Here is a 21052-nt window from a genome sequence, read left to right as displayed (position 1 = left end):
AAGAATTGAATTCTGCTGAGCCTAATTTTAGCGAATACAGCTGGCTAGAGTGTAGTGCAGACAGGTCAGTGGTGCTGTGGGACCCTGCACTTCTGCCTTTCCTCAACAGTCTGACCTTCTTGGCACATTAACAGAGTTTTGGGGATTTAACTTCCCTCTTGTTTTTTTAAACTTCCACTAAACTGCTATAAAGATTTAATGTGGCCTAATGGCTTAAACTGCTGAGCAATTCCAGTGATAAGCATTACTGCCAACCCCATGCCAAATCATGAGTCAGGCCGAAAAAATCATGCCATTTGTTATAAATGTGAGGTCTTTTTCTTTGCCTTCTGGTTTTTGAGTTTTAGATTCCATTCAAGTCCTGTTTTCAAGCTTCCCTCCACAACCAGCAGGGCTACCAATTTTCATTTTAAAAAAAATGAAAGCTGAGTTTCCTCCCATAATCACATGACTCCAGAAGCTGGGGCTTTAGAGAAAACATCAAATACCACAAGAACTGACACCACTGGATAACTGAGCCCAAGCCTGAGCACATGTGTCGGGAAATCTCCATGTCCACCCCCCGCTTCAAACAAGCTTTCCCCTGCACATGCACAGCTACCAACGTTACTAACTCCATTACCAATCCACTGTGGTTTTCTCCCAAACTCAGCCAGGGACACACTCCTCAGTGAGGGCTGCTAAGAGGCCAAGTTTCCAAGTTCAGCTGTTCTACATACATCAATCTGAAATTCTGAACTAACTTGTAGTGTTATATTTATGAGATTTTCAGGCTTCTCAGTCACAAGATGGAAAATCGCCACTGGGTACCATCCAGTCCGTGCCCCTCAGCCAAGGCAGGCTTATTCTCCAGCACCTCATCCAACCCAGGGTAACTGCCCCAGGTGAGGTAGCTTCCACCACCTCCCTCACAGCCTGTCAGAACAGCTGGGCGACTGGCCCTGGCTTGTGCAGAAGCCAGCACAGGCTGGACCGGGGCAGGAGCAGTCTGTTAGAATTACTAGGTAACCACGAGTATGCCCAATAAGGTAGAGACACTGAGCAGACTGAAGTGGCTGCTTTCATTAGGAGCCAATATACCTGCCTTTGGGTCACCAATTAGACCCTTGCTTATGGGTTGGCTGGACCCTTAGGACTCGCAGGTAATTACCTCAAATGACTCATTAGGCGCAGAGTCAGAGCACTCAGACCACTGGGGCTCAGGGATGATTCAGCAGCTCAGAACACTCATCACACAGCCAATAAGAATCTTTACCTGTCATTCAATCTCATTTTTCCCTGTCTTGTTTTCATCTGACCTCTCCTTGTTACACTCCTTGAACAACCAACTGCTATAATCCGATGAAGTGAGCTGTAGCTCACGAAAGCTTATGCTTAAATAAATTGGTTAGTCTCTAAGGTGCCACAAGTCCTCCTTTTCTTTTTGTGAATACAGACTAACACGGCTGTTACTCTGAAACCTGCTATAATCTGGGTACCCACGGATCAATTCAACAGAAACTCCCCACCTTCCAGGAAGTCCTGAACAAGCCTGTGAATCATGGGTAACAGACACCTTACTCAGAGACATGCAGAGCAGGAAACTGACTAAGGGCCGGTTAGCACTGGGTGGAGAATTGGCGGGTACCACCAGAGCTTCTAGTGCTGTATTATGGGGAAGGGTGGAGGGTGGATCAATGGCAGCAGAATATTGTGCAATACACAGCCACAGCAGAGTCAGTCTGCTGGGGAGCAGCATTGGGAGACAAAGGGGTGTTCTCAGCCCCCAAAGAGAAAGAAATGGGAGACTATTGACCACATGTATTTATGTATTTTAATAATTCCCTGGTTTCCAATGGAAAGCCACGTGGCCCTTTGATCATGAGGTGCTGGACTCTCTGAAGCCCCCATATGTATTTGTATGAAAGCATGTAAGCAGTAAAATGTATAAATATCTTATACACACGTCTCTCTATAAGTTGTCTACATATTTGTGTGTGTGTGTGTGTGTGTACACACATATACAGATTTATTTGTGTTTTTAGAGTGGTTCAGGATACATTCCAAGACGAAATTCCAGCCAGCATTGGAGCCAAGAACATCACTCAGCCAGGCATAATCTGCCCTCTCTGCCTAGCATACACTAAATACAGAAAAGGAGAGGTATAAATAGACAGAGAAATACATGAATGGCCCTGTTTCCTTACACAGATAAATACATACACAGCGTGGAGCAGGCAACCACAGGAAGGCTAAGAGAACTGCTTGGGGCCACTAGACCGGATTCAATTCAGAGGCTCAGATTATATCTAATACTGCACCCCACTAGGGCACAAAACGTTGATAGTTGTGTCACTTCCTGCACAGATGTGCCCAGCTGATGTGGACAATGCTCTCCACCTCTCGGCACTGACTGGCACACCAGTCACTCAGAGCAGTGTGGGATTTGGGAAGCGGCCCCAGTAGCACAGAGAAAAGAAGCTGTGTACGTAAAGAGGAGTGGAATACAACTGGTGGGGGATGGGCAGGAAGGGAGGAGAAGAGCTAGCAAAGGAAAGGGCCTTGCTCCCGAGCAGGGACACTTCAGGGAACACCCTGATTATTATTTTATAGAACCAAAAAGGGTGCTGGGCACTGCACAGAAGAGATGGTCCTTGCCCCAAAGAGCTTGCAATCCCAGTTTGAGACACGACACAGCAAGTGAAACAGTCGGGACGGGATGGGTGTGACAAGGAGGCTGACAGCGAGGCGGACAGCTCAGCCATGTGCACAGCACTGCAGTTCTCTCCACGCTGTCTGCTTTGTAAGGCAGTCCTTAGCACAGCCACACTAGTACTACTCACTGACTCAGCAAGCCAGGCCAGGCAGTTCCAGCAGGTGGGGTTGGACAACAAGACCAAGAATTTCAGAGCTGATGTGATGGGAAAGGGTGAGCCAATGGAGAGATTCAGAGTGGGACGACATGACATGGTCATTTACACTATGTAGGGCTGCTGCAAGCACTTGGTAAAAGACACAGTGCCAGAAGCAGGTGGTTATGCGGCACCACAGCTCAGGCCTTGGTGACTGGAAGGTAGGTCCCTACTGTTTCTGGGACCCTTTGGGTTTCATGTCTTTAGTGGGGGCACCTGGTCTGCCACGCTTCCCCCAGCCAACATGGAGGGATTGGATTTGTTAGCAATGTTTACACCATAATCCTGGCAAAGCCCAAAGTGGAAAATTGCATTCTGCTCACCTCGCATTGCCCCTGCAATTTCAGCTGGATAGGAGAGTCCCCTCTCCCCATAAAGAGCCTGGAAGCACTGCTTTGTGGCTGTTTAACAGCTGCTGCACTCCACCCCAGCACTGGCTGCATGTTAGTGACAGGGGAAGTGATTCCAAAGTTTAGCATTAAGCCTAAACTGTCCCTGACAGAGGGCATCTTGTGTGGCTGCAGACTCAGGCAGACGGGCCCTCAGGAAACAGCAATGCTGTGACGGCTCCACAACAAGTAACTGAAACTGCAAATGTTACTATGCCTACACTACAGACATTACAGCAGCCCAGCTGCTACGCTGTAGCTGTGCGGCTGTAAGGTCTCCCATGTAGCCACTCTATGCAGATGGGAGAGAGCTCTCCCACAAGCAGAATTAAACCACTCACAACGAGCAGCTGTAGATATGTCGGCAGGAGAGCGTCTCCTGCTGACAAAGCGTTGTCCACACGGCGCTTTTGTCGGTGAAACTTATGTCTGTCAGGCATGTGTTTTTTTCACACCCCTGACCAACAAAAGTTTTACCGACAAAAGTGCTAGTATAGACATAGCCTAAGTGAAAGGTTCAATTCTAGCAAGCAGAGCAATAAAGAGAGGAGTCCTTGGGGCCGAAGAGATGCTTGGGAGAGAACAAGGACTAACCCCAGTGTTTTCACCCATTCCTGGAGCACCTATCACCGTGACAGTGCAGTGCACCAGTCCCAAACATTAAAAGCAAACCCAAAAAGCAATATACTTCACCCACCATCCCATTCCTTAACATTCAAATCTCCCTGCTCCCCCAAGCGCTGCCCAGCACCTACTGCCGCTCCCTCCACACTGCAGTTTAAATAACCTTCTCCAAATCTGCTTAGTTTCTGTGTCAGCAGCCGAGTCCTCTCCGCTTTGAGCAGGGGGTTGGACTAGATGACCTCCTGAGGTCTCTTCCAACCCTTATCGGCTGTGATTCTATGATTAAAGCACAGTCTTTCCTATCCGTACAGAATGACCCTTCTGCAAGGCGTTCCCCAGGACTTGGGAATTCCACCCCTCTCCTCTTTACACCATCATGCAGAGACCCTGGGCTTCCCCTGCCTAGCTGCACCCTGCACAGAACCAGAAGCAATTCAAAGAAACTCCCACAAGGCCCTGGACCCACACCTTCCTCCTCATAATATTCTTATGTGGCAATTTACAAAGTGGTCAGTATCACTGCCCCATTCTACAGAGCACAGAGAGGGGAAGGGACCTGCCCAAGGCACCCAGCTGCGGAACAGGAATATATCACAGCTCTTTCCAATAGGACACACTGCCTCTCCTGGCGTCCAGGATCTCTCTCCTACCAATACAACACCACAACCACAGCTCTTCTACACACACACACACACACACACACACAAAGTGTGAGAGGGGCTGTTTTCACCTTGCCCTTCCCACCCATCCAGGATAGTGGGCTGGGCCAGGCCGGGTCTGCTCCACTACAGTCGACTTTAGCGAAGTCATGAAAGAAAGTGCAGCCGATGGATCACACGGTCCCTCTAGTAAACCCTGCAAGGGCGCTGCCATTGGGCTCAGTTCACTCTTCACACATCATTATCGAACCAGTCCCCACAGGGAAGAGAGTGAGCCCTAGCCTTAAACCAGACTAGGCAAAGGGCTAGGGGTATACAATAGACTTAACTTTGCATCGGCCTTGGGGGTGAGCTGGATGGGCCGGGATGAATTTCCCAGCTCTAGAGCTCTGGACTAGTGCCCTGGTCCACCCCTGGGGCAGAGAGAGGTCTCAGAGGGGCAGTGAGGCCTGGCTGCTTTGCCCTGTACTGTGCCTTCCCCATTATTGCTCCCAGCTGTTTGAGCCACAGGTTTGTCAGCCACATACCCAGCAACACTGGGCCTAACTAGCACCTCATCACAGCACCACTCCAAGGACCCAGCAGTGCCCTCCTGGGCTCCAGACAAGCTGCAGTAGACTGAGGGAGGCACAGCCAGAGTTTGGGGACAAAAGGGAGGAATGAAGGAGATCTGGAAGGAATCTCTCCTCCCAAAGTCTTCCAGGCCCACAGCATTCTGGAGGGGGATGGGGGCTCTGAGCAGGGCTTTCCCCCTTCAGTGCTCCCATTTGAGTTCAGGCCTGGCACTGGCTCAAACCACAACTCGCTGACACAAGATCAATCACTCCATGAGCTGATCCTTTGCAGCTATGCATGCCCTGTGCCCACGCACATGCCTGGCCTTCCCCTCACCAGTCTGGCCCCCTTCTCCCAGCCTGCACTTGCCCTCACTCTTCTTGTTCTTCATTTATTACGATTCATACAACAAAGCATCCTGATGACCAGCACTGAGGGTGGTGTGGGGAATAGTTACAGAGGAAGGGGCCCTGCGCATGCTCAAACTGGCTCTGGATTTCAGACCATATAGAAACCTAAGTCCACAGCTAGCTGTGCACGTTTTCCCCAGGAGTCAGGACGCCAGCCCTGGTGTTCTGGTCATACTCCATTCTGCTCCCCTGTACCACCACCCCTTCAGTTTCAACTAGATACAGAATTCTCCTTCACCTCCTGGCCTAACAGGCTGCAGAGCAGGGCCAAGTGGCTGTTCATCAGCTGCCAGTCCGTCGTGCCCCAGAGGGGGCTTTTCTCAGTACTAGGAGAAGCAACCTGGATTTGTGATGGAAATGGCCCACCTTGATTATCATACACATTGTAAGGAGAGTGATCACTTTAGATAAGCTATTACCAGCAGGAGAGTAGGGCGGGGGGAGAGAAAACCTTTTGTAGTGATAAACACCCATTTTTTCATGGTTTGTGTGTATAATAACATCTTCTGTATTTCCCACTGAATGCATCCGATGAAGTGAGCTGTAGCTCACAAAAACTTATGCTCAAATAAATTGGTTAGTCTCTAAGGTGCCACAAGTCCTCCTTTTCTTTTTTTGCGAATGTCTACATTGTGTATGGTCCAACCCTTCAATCTTTACTCAAAGCTCCCGCTGAAGTCAACAGAACCTGAGTCAGGGTGGCAAAGTCAAGCCCACAGTGCATAAGCTGGTCTGGGAGGGAAGGTGCTGAAGCAGAGGTTGGTCTGGGACAGGGCAAAGCAGCAGCAATGGTGGGACCAGGGCTGGGCCACTGGGCTCATGACATGTGTGCTGCGTGGTCTGGATGGCTCACCTTACCACATGCCCCAGGACACATGCTGTGCAACCAACGCAAAGAGGGATTCCAATACTGTGGAACAGCCGCTGCCGCAGTCACCGGGGCTTAAGCCTCGGGCCCCCCCCACCCCGCCCAGGAAGGAACATACTAGTGGAACATCCCTCCAGCCAGCCCACTCACCGCGGTGACTCAAGTGTCCCAAGAACAGCCCTTAGAGCAGGGAGGGGGAGGAGACACAGAGCTTGCTGGAATCACAACCATTAGGCCCACAGCCAGCCTGATCCCAGCCCTGCTCCTGGGGGCTTGTTCCCTGCCCATGGTCTGGGCTCTATTTCGGGCAGCCTGCTGCCCTGGGGCTGCTGTGCCGAGTCTGGTTTTAGCAGCATGCAGCTCCGCTGACTCACCACTTGTGTAAACGGCCTGTGGTTCCCCTGCATCGGCTGGGAATGCAAGTGCCGGCCAAGTTCCCGCCTCACCTGATTATGCCTAAATAAATAAATAAATAAAGCCGCTCCGCCATCTGCCACATGCCTTAATGGCAAACAGATGGGGAGAGGCTAGAGCTCAGGCTCCGCACTGCAGGGGCCAGGATCACTCCCCAAACCCACTCTGGTGCTAGCTATGCAGCACAGTTAAAGGGGGCTGAGATTGCGCCTCGCCCTGCACCCCACGACATGTGCCCTCCCCCCCACGACATGTGCCCTCCCAGAGACCCCCATAAAAGCCTGCATGGACCCCTGTGTGCTTTTGCACAGACCGTGTACCCACGCACGGACTCAGACACAGTCACGCACTGACATGCACCCTTGTGCAGTCCACCATGCCCTCTCAAGCAGACTCTCCCCTTGCACAGCCCCACGTGTGATCTCACACACATGCCTTTGCACTCATCCTTGCACTGGCAAGGCGCACACTCATACCTCCCCACCTTCAATAAATCACGTCCCTTTGCACACATGCTCTTGTACTGGCCCACCTGCACACACACATGCTCTCCCTGGCACACCCCCACCCACACACACTTGCACAGTACAAACAGGCAGGCACGTGCTCTCTTACCCAAGCTGTGCCCCCGCCGAGGCCCACACATGTGGCAAGAGGCTGAGAAGCAGGGGCAAGAAGCTTTAAACAAGGCTGGCTCATTTCTGCAGCATGGAGAATACCTTCCGTAACTCTGGCTTCATGACTCAACCGCTCTGATGGCCACAGGAAGTCACGAAAGTGAGAGATCACCACATCAGAGCGGCACACAGACAGACTGGGTCTAGCTTGGGTAACCAGTGAGGGCCGGGACAGGACGAGACACTCGCACTAAGGTGAACAGGCAGGATTGCTACATTTCCCAAGTAGCCAACAGCTAATCTGCTAGAGAAAGAGCCCCACCCTGGCCTGGCAAGGTCCAAACGGCCCTGGCTCAGCTATACCAAGGCCAGGCCACCTGGTCCCCGTCTGCCAGGTCACTACTGCTCATGTCCTTCCAGGTTCACAACTGATTTCTGAGGTTGCATACAACAAGCCAAGACGAGGGAGCGACACCACTGGCTGACTGGGGTTCCAGCCCCAAGGGTTTATGGGATGGAACCACCCAGATCAGAATTCAGCATCCTCCCCAGGAAGCTCAGTGTGGAGCCCACAATGTCGCTCCTGGGAAGACACAAGGAAATGAAACAGATGCGAGAGGGAAGAGCCCAGGGATCACAGGAGTGGCAGCAGTTCCCTCCCTGACCCACATCCTAGGCCCCCACGCTGGGAGTCTTATTGAGGGGTGGAGGCCATGCAGAGGGGAGGGAGGGAAATGGGGATTTAAAACCATTAAGAGCACCTCTCACCCAAAGACTCCTAGCATATGAGAGAGGAGAAGGTACGTCGCAGTGCCACACTGCACCTGTGCATGGCGCCCATCAAGCAGCCCTGCAGTGCCCAGTGCCATGCCCTGCAGGAGGTCCTGCTCTTGGCCAGCCACAGCTCCAAAGCCACAACCACCTTGTGCTAATTAAAACCATTCCCCTTAGGAAATAGGCAGACGGTTGCTTCCTCCCCTGCTGCCCGGAGCTGGCTCGTGTTTAAGGGCTGCTGTCCCCACCCTGCGTAACACGCGGCCCACCACCGGCTTCAGCTCTTAAACAAACACAGGCCACTTCTCTCCATGGGCTTATTTTTAGTGCTTATACAAAGGGAGAGGCAGAGGGCGGGGGGAGTCAGGCAGAGTGCAGGCAGGGGTTGGGCTGGGCCAGCCAGTACGCCTCACTCCTGACCTGTGAATGACGCAAGGCTCTTCCCTTCTACTGCCCCCTCCGGCACTTCCAGCCCCTGCCACACATTGCAGCTGGGGGCCAGAGGGGCTCCCCCAGACAGACATTCCTCCAGCCCTAGACCCCAGCCCACACATCACTCAGTAGCTTGTTGGGAGATCCATGCAACACTGACCTAATGCACAGGCCTCTCCCCTCTCAAGCGCTAAGACCCTCATCTCTTCTCCTTCAAGGACACAGGCTCCACCTGTCTCTCAGGTTCCCTGCCCATGAGACCTGGTCTCCCCATGCTGCCTGGAGGGCGACTGCCTTGCCACAGTGAGGGAAACTCCGCCTCCTTGGCCCCTCTCCCAGCCTAATGCCTCCGGGGTGGGAAAGGACGGCACTGCACTGCGACCCCCGGTCTCCCTGACGTCAGCAGGTAGTGCTCTCAGCCACCCCACGAACTCCCTGACTGCGCTCCCCGCTCGCCCTGTCTGCCTCCGCCAGCAGTGCGCTGGAAGCTGGCTGTTTGTTTATCTTCCTATTCAGCATTGCTTATTTTGATGGCACATCCTCCGAGCTCAGCCCAGGTCGACCTGTGAACCTTCCACATCCTGTTTGCTGAAGCCCTGCTCTGCAAGCCAAGTGCGCAGGACGGCCAGAGGCCCAACACAGCAGCCACCGGGTGCACCGGCCACCGCAGATAAAAATATTCACGGCGAAACATCCTGGAGCACGGGGGTCTATAGTTGACCTGATTGTATCGGCGTGTTTATCCGAGCAGGCTTGATTGCTGCTCTATTGGTGCAGAGCAGCCAAAACAACCTTGGCTCCACAGGCCCAGGCTTCCCTCAAGGCTTCGGGGGGTTACTGGAGAGAGGAACCTGCTGCCCCTGTGTGACAGCTGGGCTCTGTACAGTGTAGCACTAAATTCCACATTCAGGAGCAATGTTCCCCTACTGCCCAGGGCTCCTCCAGGGCAACAGGGTGGGGAGCAGGAAGCAGGCCCCGCCGCTACCCAGACCTGGCATGTTCTCTGCTGACCAGCTGGTATTAAGCAGGCAGAGATCTGGAAGGGAAAAACCCAAACCAAATTAAAAAGCTTCAGGCGCCAAAGTGCTTTAAGTGCCAAAAAGACCCCTAAACTAGCTCACAGAATAGGTCACCAACCACAGAGACAGAGGATGGTTCTGTGGTTAAGGCACTGGGCTGGAACCCAGGAGATCTGAGCTCTATTCCTGGCTCTGCCAGACTCCCTGCGAGACCTTGGGAAAGTCGCCTTGCCCCCATGCCTCGGTTTCCCACCTGTAAAATGGGGTGATGTTTGTGACATGTTCAGATTCCATAGTGATGAGAACACATAAAAGCCTAAAAATACAACCACCACTGGGACCATGTTCACCCATCCTGGCATCAGTTTGTGCTGGCCTGAGCCTGCCACCTCCACGGTCACGGGAGCTCGACCCATCACACATTGGCCCATTACACAGCCCCCATGTGATGCTTCGCTAATCCCACACTCATGTACCGGGAACAGGAGGCCTTGTGCCAACAACCTGCAGTGAGTGAACAAGGGCCAGTCTGTGCTGCGGATGAGAACAGGAGTGTGGGGAGGTTCAACAGGCACCTCCTGATTCAGGAGTGCACTCCTTGGCAAGAGCTGGGAAGCACACCAGGGCTCTGCTGCCATCACCAGCATCAGGAGCACCATGCTGACCCACCAGGGGGTCAGTCACACAGTAACCCAGAGCAGCATGCTGTCCTTCACCACACAGCGCTGCAGGGAACAGAACACCCCCTAAATCTAGACAACCACTTGCAGGGCCTCAGCACCATGCACCTCCCCAACAGGGGCAATGCACTCTCATGGCCACAAAGGTGAGCTTCCATAGGCAGAGCGAGTGTACTGTTGTTGGTCTGTACTGCAGTAGCACCTGCTGGCTCCAGACCCAGTGTGCTGGGCACTTGCAGATGCATCCCAGAGAGACAGTCCCCACCCCAAGGAGCTCACAATCCATGCAGGGACGTGTGCATGCATCTGCAGATGGCCTGGAGAACAATCCCCCACTGCCTCTCCTCAGGTGCCAAAGCCTCAACTGCCCCCTTCCCAGCTGCCAGCCCCCCTGGCTTCAACCCTACCCACATCCACGACACCACTGTGCATTGCCAACATAAAAATCCGTGGTGCTTTGAAACAGCGAAAGGGGAGACAGTGTAAAATAAAGTGAATGTAATAAATAAGCCGGGGAGGAGAGTGGGAGCTGCACTGTCGTTCGTGCTCCTAGTTCGTTCATTACCAAAGCCCGTTCTTAGTATAAATGAAGCTGCCCCAACATTTCAGTGAGCAGGGTGGGAAGACAGGGACCTTGCCACAGAATTTAGGTCCAGCTTCACACAGAGCTCAAGGGCCCTAGGCTAGATTTGTAAAGGCATTTAGGCACCACTAGGCTCCTAGCTGCATCTTAAGGTGCCCAAATATCTTTGATGATCTGGACCCTTTGACTCCAGTGAAGCTGGACAGTGCTGAAAGAGGCTCATTATTTACTCTTTCCCATCACCACTGGCTTGCTGTGCTAACAAAAGCTGTTGGGTCTGTCTTGGTTTGGGCTCTGCCTTTTTTCCCCTAGATGCTTACTGCTCCGCCTGCTCCCAGCAGCTGCTCATGAATGATTTCTTGCCAAACACCATAAGAGACATTTCCTACATTTATAAATAAGCCCAGGACTTTGATGGAAAACTCCCCACGATTACTCAGAACACCCTGGGCAGCTAAGTGAGCACATACCCAGGGAGAAGACATATTTCAACAGCAACCATCAAAGCAAGTCTCAGGTGTACCTGTCCCTACTTCACAACCTCCATTCAATGAATGGGATAGGTCTCTCTCTCACTGGAGATTGCCATTCTTCCCAGCAAGGAACCAATCCAGAAAGTACAGCTGAGAGAGCTGGCTTCGCAGTTAAAAAGCCACGGCAACCAGTCTTACAAAGCTGTGGGAAGAGAAGTCTCCGATTTCCAGTGCTTTCCACTGGGGATGCCAAGTCAACCCTACCCTGCATCACCACAGTCAAGATGATAGCTCCTCTCCAACTGGCAAATATTCATAGTTGTGATTAAACTGATGACAATTTAAAGTTGTGTTTCATGCATTCGCGGCGCTTCAGGCCAGAAGAAACCAATAGATTATCTGCTCTGATCTCCTCATAACACAGGCCCTTGTTTTTCACCCAGTTGCTCCTGTATTGAGCCCAATAACTTATGACTAAAGTATATCTTCCAAAAAGGCATCCAGCCTGGATGAGAGGCCATCAAGAGATGGAGAATCCAACACTTCCTTGGGAGTTTGATCCCAACTTTTCCATTAATTTGCCCAGGCATGATGTCAGGCTGACTATCAGAGTCATCTCACTTGCCCTTCCTGAATATTGGCACAACATTAGCACTCTACTAGTCTTCTGGAAGTTCCCTGATATTCCAAGATTTATTAAAAATTCACATCAGCAGGCCAGAGAGATCCTCAGCTAGCTCTTTTATGACTCTTGGATACAAGTTATCTGGGCCTGCTGATTTTAAAATGTTTACCCCTAGTAGCTGTTTAACATCCTCCTCACTTACGAATGAAATGAAAAGTACTTGTTTACTTTTCAGTTCATTCGTAAGTGAGGAGGACATTACTTTATCATCCTCAGCTAATCACCTCACGTGATATGAGCACATCATCCTGCTTCTTTCCAAATAAAGAACTGAAATATTTAAAGATCACTTTTGCTTTCGCTGCATCATTATTAATAAGTTTACCATCTCCACCTAGCAATAGGCCTATACCATTGCTAAGATTTATTTTGTTTCTAATATTCTTAAACTCTTTCTTATTGTCCTTAGCCCTGCCAGCGAGGGATTCTTCCCTGATGTCTTTAGCTTACCTTATCAATTTTTTGCACTTCATAACTTCCAGTTTATACTGATTGACAGCTACTTCCTTTTCTTTCCATTTGTTATATATTGCCTTTTATTTCTAATTGCTGCCTTCTCTTCACCACTGAGCCAAAGTTGTCAATCTTTCTCGATTGTTCAATCATGGCTTTTTGGCCATCTAACAAACACTTTTTTTTAAAACACCCAATTTTCATTCCCATTCTTCTGTCTAAATTTTTCCTCTCAGTCAATTTTTCTCAGTTTTCCTCCGCCTTAGGAATTAGCCCTTTTTAAGTGCCAAGAATATATATTTATGGTTGGTACTGTCCTTTGTTTGCCCACATGGAACGTAAACAGATTATAATCACTGGTCCCTAGGCAATCACCAACTTCCAGTCCAGTGATTAATTCATCTTTATCTGTTATAACGAGGTCCAATATGGAGTTTCCCCATACCAGATACAACTTCTTTTATGACAGGTTTCAGAGTAGCAGCCGTGTAAGTCTGTATCCGTAAAAAGAAAAGGAGTACTTGTGGCACCTTAGAGACTAACAAATTTATTAGAGCATAAGCTCTGGTCTCCCCCTCTCCAGCTCTCCTGCTGGTAATAGCTCACCTTTCCTGATCACTCTTGTTACAGTCTGTATGGTAACACCCATTGTTTCATGTTCTCTGTGTATATAAAATCTCCCCACTATATTTTCCACTGTATGCATCTGATGAAGTGAGCTGTAGCTCACGAAAGCTTATGCTCTAATAAATTTGTTAGTCTCTAAGGTGCCACAAGTCCTCCTCTCCAACTCCTTTTATGTTAGGAAATTATCAACTATATTTTTTAGAAACTCCAGTGATGTTTTCTATTGGCTACAGAAGACTTCCAGCAGATGTCTCCCAGATTGAAGTTCCCCATGATAACACAATTGCCCCCATACACATATTACAGACAGGTGCTTAAGAAGTAACTCATCCTGTTCTCTGGTTTGGTGGTATGTACCAGACCCTGCACTGGTACCCCCTCCTGGGCTCTGCTAGTTAGCACAAAAGGACTGGAATATATTTCATCATCCTTATACGGCATGAGTCCATCATCCCGCTTCTTTCCAAATACAGAATAGAAATATTTATTGAGAATTTCTGCCTTCTCTGAATCATTATTAACATAGGAACATAGGACACTGGACTGGAAGGAACCTCCTGGGTCAACGGGTCCAGTCTGCTACTATCACAGAACAACCCCATCATATCATCTCATTCATAAATTTATCAAGCTCCATTTTAAAACCAGAAAGGTGTCTTGCCCCCACTCCTCCTACTGGGAGTCAGAAACTGTCTTCTAATTCCCAGCCTACATTCACGCCTGCCCAGTTTATCTCCATTTGTTCTTGAACAATTAACAATTTTAGTGTTCTAGTGATTGCTCTGATTTATAAATCAGTGCAATGATCAGAATCTCTGGAGCTTTCCTTTAAAATCCCAAGTTCTTCACAGAGCGTGTGTCTGATTTTGGAGATGGGGGGGGAGGCACAAGTGCCAAACCAAGTGGCAGGTTGTAATGAATATGGGACAGCGGATTCTATGTATTTTAGCACTCCTCCCATTTCCCTTCTTCCTCTTCAGCCAGGAAGCCTCAGCAGCCACTTGCCCAAACAACTAGCCAGTAAAAAAACTTTTGAGAAAAAGCCAAATAATTGCAGGGATGCCAGACAGAGCCATGAGTCACCTAGCAGCAAACGAAACTGGACTTTGGACCGCAGCCTCCTTGCCCCTTGCTCTACATCTCACCTCAGGAAGCAGCTGGTTTAACTAGAAGAGGAGTAAAGGCAGTTTTGACTGGAGGGTCTTTGTCTACATTAGGGTTCGCAGGTTCAGCTGAGCTGTTGTCAGAACAGGTGATCTCTTGGTAAATTTCCCCAGTAGGGAAGTGGCCAAGAGCAGCCTCCCTGCACTGTTGCCTTCACCCCATTCCGCTGGGCCCCCCGCCCTGTTCCTGACATGCCCCTTCCGACCCCACCCAACTTGCTCCCTTCTCCTGCACGCATTGGCCCAGCCCCACCAGTGAGCATGTGCAGCCAGAGAGCTCTCCCCAGGCCAGGTACGACAGGCTCCTACAGAACTCCGCCAGGCTCCTGGCCTCTGGGCTAACAGCACAGGCAGCGCGACAGAGGAACAGGATTGACAGCACACGCACACCCAGCTTCGCCTCTGACTCATGCGCTGGCTGCTCAGACCTCTCTGCCAGTGAAACAGAGACCAAGTCCAAGAACCCCGAGTGGATCCCAGAGGCAAGACCAAGACAGGGACACGCTGTCCCAGCCAGTGGCATTGAGCAATCACTCCACTTCCCTGTATATGTCACTCCTCAGAACACAGGCAACCGGAGCACTCGGCAAGTATTAACCCTCAGTAGGGAGAGAGCTGCCCCCCAACCTGCTCCTTCCAGAGAGCCCCACAGACCCAGGCAGCCACCATCCCTTCCTGCTCTGCCTCTACCACAGCCCAGGCAACTAGCTGCCCACCCCAAAATGCCACACAAGGAGCAGCAAGAATGCAGCCAGCTCAGAAGGCAGCACTCCCAGGTGGCTCAGCCAGCGACTCTGCACATTTCACCCAGATAACAGCAGGCCAGGCGTCTTTCCAACTCAAGCATTAAGGGTGTCATAAATATAAAGGGAAGGGTAACCATCTTTCTGTATACAGTGCTATAAAATCCCTCTTGGCCAGAGGCAACATCCTGTTACCTGTAAAGGGTTAAGAAGCTCAGCTAACCTGGCTGGCACCTGACCCAAAGGACCAATAAGGGGACAAGATACTTTCAAATCTTGGCGGGGGCGGTGGCTTTTGTTTGTGCTCTTTGTTTACGTGGTTGTTCTCTCTTGGGACTGAGAGAGGCCAGACAGAAATCCATCTTCTCCAACCCATCCTAATCCAAGTCTCCAATATTGCCACCAGTATAGGTAAGTCAGGCAAGGCAGATTAGTTTATCTTTTGTTTGATGTGAATTTTCCCTGTGTTAACAGGGAGGTTTATTCCTGTTTTCTGTAACTTTAAGGTTTTGCCCAGAGGGGGATCCTCTGTGTTTTGAATCTGAATACCCTGTAAAGTATTTTCCATCCTAATTTTACAGAGGTGATTCTTTTACCTTTTCTTTAATTAAAATTCTTCTTTTAAGAACCGGATTGATTTTTCATTGTTCTTAAGATCCAAGGGTTTGGGTCTGTGTTCACCTGTACCAATTGGTGAGGATTATTATCAAGCCTTCCCCAGAAAAGGGGGTGTAGGGCTTGGGGGTTGTCCCCAAGTGGTCTCTTTCTCTGTTCTTTGTTTAAAAAGCTTGGTGGTGGCAGCATACTGTTCAAGGCCAAGGCAAAGTTTGTACCTTGGGGAAGTTCTTAACCTAAACTGGTAAGAATAAACTTAGGGGGCCTTTCATGTGGGTCCCCACATCTGTACCCTAGAGTTCAGAGTGGGGAAGGAACCCTGACAAAGGGGAACATCTTCCTGGGGATATCATCACCAATTTGTATGCAAACACACAGGTTTGCTTCTCTCTTAGTGAGCATGTGTGCACCCTTCTGCAATTGTAGCCCTTTCTGCACAGGCCTTCCACGTGGGAGAGGGGAGCATGGCTAGACATCTGTCTGCAGCAGCATGGCAGGGTTTTCCTGAGTCCCCACCACCAGCTGTCGATCCTACTGGGAGAATGTTAAGTGGGCTCTGCTGACTCACTGAGATGGGTTGCTCATTACCCATCTGGACAGAAGGGAGGTGGGAGCAGCTCCAGGTGCGGGAGAAGATATAGGCTGAGAGGGCTAAAGAGGAGCCCTAGGAGCAACTCAGCTTGGGGAGAAGGGCTGAGCTGAATGTTATGCTATTTTAGGGCTCAGTCACAAGGGGGGAGCCAGGATGGTCCCAGCTAGTCTCCCCAAAGGCCACCTCTCCACATAACCCCAGAGACAGATGCAAGCGTTTGGAATTGCAGCTGCTCATTTGTCACCTCAGGACCAGACAGGGTGAGACCCAGGCCCACTGCGCTACATTGGCTCAAGCCAGCCATGGCTTTGTCTGCCTCAACACACGCTCAAGAGTCACCGACCACACCAGGCCATGCTCGCCCTTGCATACCATACCATAGCACAGTAAGTTGAGCGGGCGACGGCCCGGGGCGCTGGGTTGCACTAAGCCAAGCGGGCCAAGGTGTGTTGACAAACACACCCAGGTCCCCTTTGCACTAACACCCAGCAGCATCTTTCCCTACCTCATCCACAAACTTCTGCAGGAATGGCTTCTCCTGGAAGGGCTCGGTCCTCAGGCGTCCTGCAAGAGAGATGGGAGTATGAGCCGGGCGGGCAGCACCAACCTGGCCAAACACCAAGCTCGCTGCCCGCACTCTCTGTGACAGGGAGATGAAGGGAGAGGGTGCCTGGTTTTTTATTGTTTTTGAATTACCTGAGGGAGCTCAAATATTACAGTGATTGGGCCATGTAACACCTACACAGGACACCAGCAGCGCTATTATATATTTACAGCAAATATTGTACAAAGGTTGTCGAGCGAGGTGTCTATGACAAGGCGATGGTTTGCTGGTTAGGATGATGCTGTCTGTATGCATGTATCATTTTTGTATTTAAAGTTATAAGTATTGGCTCTGTACTGTCTGTATTTCAAACTTGTGCTCTGCTTCTGGGTGACACCCCAGACAATTTGGCGTCAGCCTAGCCTGCTGGATGGCCCATTAAGGACCATCAGCGACACAACTGACCCACTGGGAGAAGGCAGACACGCCTAGGGACTCAGCAAGGCATGCAGGGACAGAACTCTAAGGTGTTTCCATGCCATGGGATGGACAGCTTGTCTTTGGAACAAAGGAAGCACAGGCCGCATGGCAAGAGACTATAAAAGGCAGCTGCATCTCCTCCATCTTGTCTTCAATCCTACTTTTTACCTCTGGAGGAACTTGGCTACAAACTGAAGCTTTGAACCAAGGACTGAAGGACCCATCCCAGCTGGGGATGTTCTCCAGAGACTTGATTTAAACCTGCCGTTCATTCCACCACTGTTACAAGCCTGAACCAAGAACTTGCCATTACTGTATGTCATTGATTCCATTTAACCAATTCTAGCTCTCATCTATATTTCTTGCTTTTTATGAATAAACCTTTAGATTTTAGATTCTAAAGGATTGGCAACAGTGTGATTTGTGGGTAAGAGCTGACTTGTATATTGACCTGAGTCTGGGACTTGGTCCTTTGGGATCAGGAGAACCTTTTTCTTTTACTGGGGTATTGGTTTTCATAACCATTCATCCCCATACCGAGTGGCACTGGTGGGGATACTGGGAACCTGGAGTGTCTAAGGGAATTGCTTGTGTGACTTGCGGTTAGCCAGTGGGGTAAAACCGAAGTCTTCTCTGTCTGGCTGGTTTGGTTTGCCTTGGTGGGCACAGAAACCCCAGCCCTGGGCTGTAACTGCCCTGCTTGAAGCAATTTGTCCTGAATTGATACTCTCAGTTGTGTCCCGCCAGAGGCAGCATCGTTACAGGGCCAAGCCATGACAGCACAGCAGAAGCCCCTCCAGGTCACTCAGGCTAGTGGGGAAATCTTCTCAGGAAACCCACTAGTAACCATGGCAACATGAAGAATGCAGCCCCTGAGGCCTGAATGAGGGTAGATTTGCACCTCAGCAGCAGTCAGCTGGAAAACACCACAAGAAAGCCCCTTCCTAATGACAGTAGCCATTTCAGCAAAGCAGCCCCAGCGCAGCGGCCGAAGGCCCCATCCTCACTGGGGCTACAGCTGTCTGCCCTGTGACAGCACAGGGTTTCAAAGGCCCCTTGGGAAAACTTGGCTTCAGCACTGTCAGCAAGTCTGGAAACATGCTCCAGCCTTTGGGGTTTCCTGCAGTTCAGTAAACATGGCTCCCAGCCCAGGGCAGATGGGTCCAAGGACCTAAGGCCAGCTCCCAGGATGTCTTGGTGAGCAGTACCCTGCAGTGTGGAGCCTCCCTGGTCCCAGTGTCTCTGTGTTGCAGCAAGGGGGCTCAGGAATGACTGTTGCCATGACATTCCTGGGGAGAGGCACCCCCACCCCCCACACAACTGTCCCCAAATGGATGGGGAGATGTTCTGGCTGCCTAGAGCAGCACTTCCACATTGGGCCCCATCTCAGCACACAAGCCAAGGAGCAAGGCCTATGCACCTCACAGAAATGCTGAAGACTTTGGCTAGCGCTGACCATGAGGGTGAGGCTACCTGCACTAGGAGCCCGCAGCAGTCTGTAGGCAACACTCTCCCCAAATCCCCATCACTCCCTGCACCTCAGGCTAAGCTTGCTGCTCCCCAGCCCGCTGGAAGCCATTGTGCTGCCCGAGCAGCAGCAGCAGCAGCAAGAGGTAAACACATGCATTTTGGTGTGTCCTGGAAAAATGGTGACTGCCATTCCAAGCTTCCTCTGCAGCCAAGCTGAGGGTGGGGGAGGATCTCCTGCTGCACCCACCCCTTCACACAAAACTCACCCAGAGACTACTGCCTCAGAGCGAGGCCCACTATCTTCCCCAGCACCCTGCAGTGGCATCCTACCATGCAGCTCTGAAGCCAGAGGTAAGGAGTGAGCCCTGCCAGCACATATGGTGGCATTCATAGATCTTAGGCCTGGAAGGGACCTCTTGGGTCCTACTGCAGTCAAGCCATCACCCAAGGGCAGGAGCTCTTCTTTCCTACTCCTACAAACAGGAAAATCAGCCGTTCTGTGGACACCCCTGGACATGGGCCCTTGAGGACATCCCAGCGAGACCACTGGGGGTTGGTCCCAATACCTGGCTTGCCTGGCCCTGTTGCTAGCTCCAAGCCATCATTTCTCCATCACCACCATGAACTGTTCCTCAAGAGCAGATCAGGTGATTGCTCCATCCGCCAACAATGGGACAAACTCTGCAGATGGGAAGCCCTGCCCCTCATGTCATACTAAGCAACCCCTCTGAGGTGTTGGGTGGGCACAAAGTGACTGGATAATGACACCTCCCAGCCGCCTTGCTGGCTCTTGCATCAGGCATACCTGCTGATTCTACACCCATAAATAAGATTCTTTGGACTCCCACAAGCCCTGAAGATCCAGCACAACACCAGAGAGAGCCGGAGTCTGGTCTGGCTCACGTCCTAACCTAGTTCCAAGCACAGGCCATGCACTGCCCTTACTCACACCCATCCCTCCAAGGGGGATAGCAGGTGTCACTGTGCAAGGGACTCGCCTTGCACAATCCCTATTCCTGGGGGTGATGCACAAGCCTTAAAGACCCCAGCTCACCCTTCACCTTCCAGCAGGCATTTGTGGCACCAGTTAGTAGGAAAACTCTCCCCACAGGTAAGGAGAGCAAGTCTGAGCTGGAATCACTGAGATTACAGGGCCTGGAGCACCTGACATCACTTTCCAGCACTGCAATCACCAAGGGGGCTGTATAAATAAACAATGAAACAGCCTGCTCCCCGTTCTCAGGCCCAAGCAGCTTGCAGAGAGCAGTGTGTCAGACAAGCAGCACTAGGCCAGTTCCCAGCTACCTAGTGGATCCTGGGGAGCTGGTCAGGAGCATAGAAGCCCTCTGATGTGCAAGGGAAACTCTTTGAGGAAATCAGGCCATGCTGATGAAAAGCAGAGCATGCCTCCCTGTTAACACTTCCCTCCAGCCCGACACATGCAGAGCCTCAGCTGCGAGTCGAATCTACACGCCGGAAGCATCACCAGCTGAGGGTGCGACCCAGCACCCCTTCTAATCACCAAGGGACTCCACCCACTAGCGACAGCTCTGCCAGTCCTTATATCACTCCGCTCTGGACACTGTGCTCTGCCAGCTGGGGATTAAACCCAGGCCTCTCGTTAACATCTCAGAGGCTCCGCACTGGAAACAAACCCATGCACACAGCCATGCTTTCAATGTTCATCTAAGGAAGTCGAGGGGAAGAGCCGGGAGCCCCTGGTCCCTCTCCAAATGCTCTGCAAGCTACTGCATGTGGGAAAAAAGCCTGACTCTGCTCCAGCGCTCCCTCACTAGCTGGCTTTGGATCCAGGCTCTTGGTAAACAGCCAGGTACTCTAAGTAAAGCAAAGAGCCCCTTGGCGACTCCCCAAGTCCTTCGGCTACTGGTCAATGTCCATTCCTCCTCCACCTCTCCCCTGGGGACTACTCCCAAGGCTTCTGGCTACTGTCTGACTGCTGTAGCTGCTGAACATGAAACACAAGCCTCATTGGGTAATAGCCAGACTGAGCACTTTGTGCCAACCCTGTGCAGGGAAGGAAACTCACTCCCTGCTCTCTCCAGCCCTGGTTTCCCCATGAGTGGAACAGCCCTCCATACCTCTGCTGAGAGCAGCCCCGCTCTCTCTGTAGTCTTCAATCTCAGCATCCTTCTGCACCAGGAGAGACGCCAGCTCTTGCAGCTGGTACTGCAATGCCAGGCTCATCCTGATGAGGGGCCGCACAAGATGACGGGAAATCTGGGTGGGAAAGACAAAACAGGGAAGGCCAAGAAGGGCACTTAAACTGGGTCT

At 51.2% G+C, this 21052-nt stretch overlaps 1 protein-coding gene across 1 annotated transcript in view; it reads right to left on the bottom strand.

Annotated features, from left to right (window-relative positions):
• The window catches only part of NHEJ1 (non-homologous end joining factor 1), a 152470-nt gene that overhangs the window by 119238 nt on the left and 12180 nt on the right, over positions 1-21052 (bottom strand). The window contains exons 4-5 of the mRNA XM_073304674.1: positions 20860-20998; positions 16772-16830 (exon numbers count right to left, since the gene is read on the bottom strand). Of these exons, the coding sequence (XP_073160775.1) occupies positions 16772-16830; positions 20860-20998 (198 nt within the window). The remainder of the gene's footprint in view (positions 1-16771; positions 16831-20859; positions 20999-21052) is intronic.

This window comes from Lepidochelys kempii, chromosome 11 (assembly GCF_965140265.1).
Source record: "Lepidochelys kempii isolate rLepKem1 chromosome 11, rLepKem1.hap2, whole genome shotgun sequence".
Taxonomy (NCBI): domain Eukaryota; kingdom Metazoa; phylum Chordata; order Testudines; family Cheloniidae; genus Lepidochelys; species Lepidochelys kempii.
This window is presented reverse-complemented; position numbering and strand designations above follow the sequence as displayed.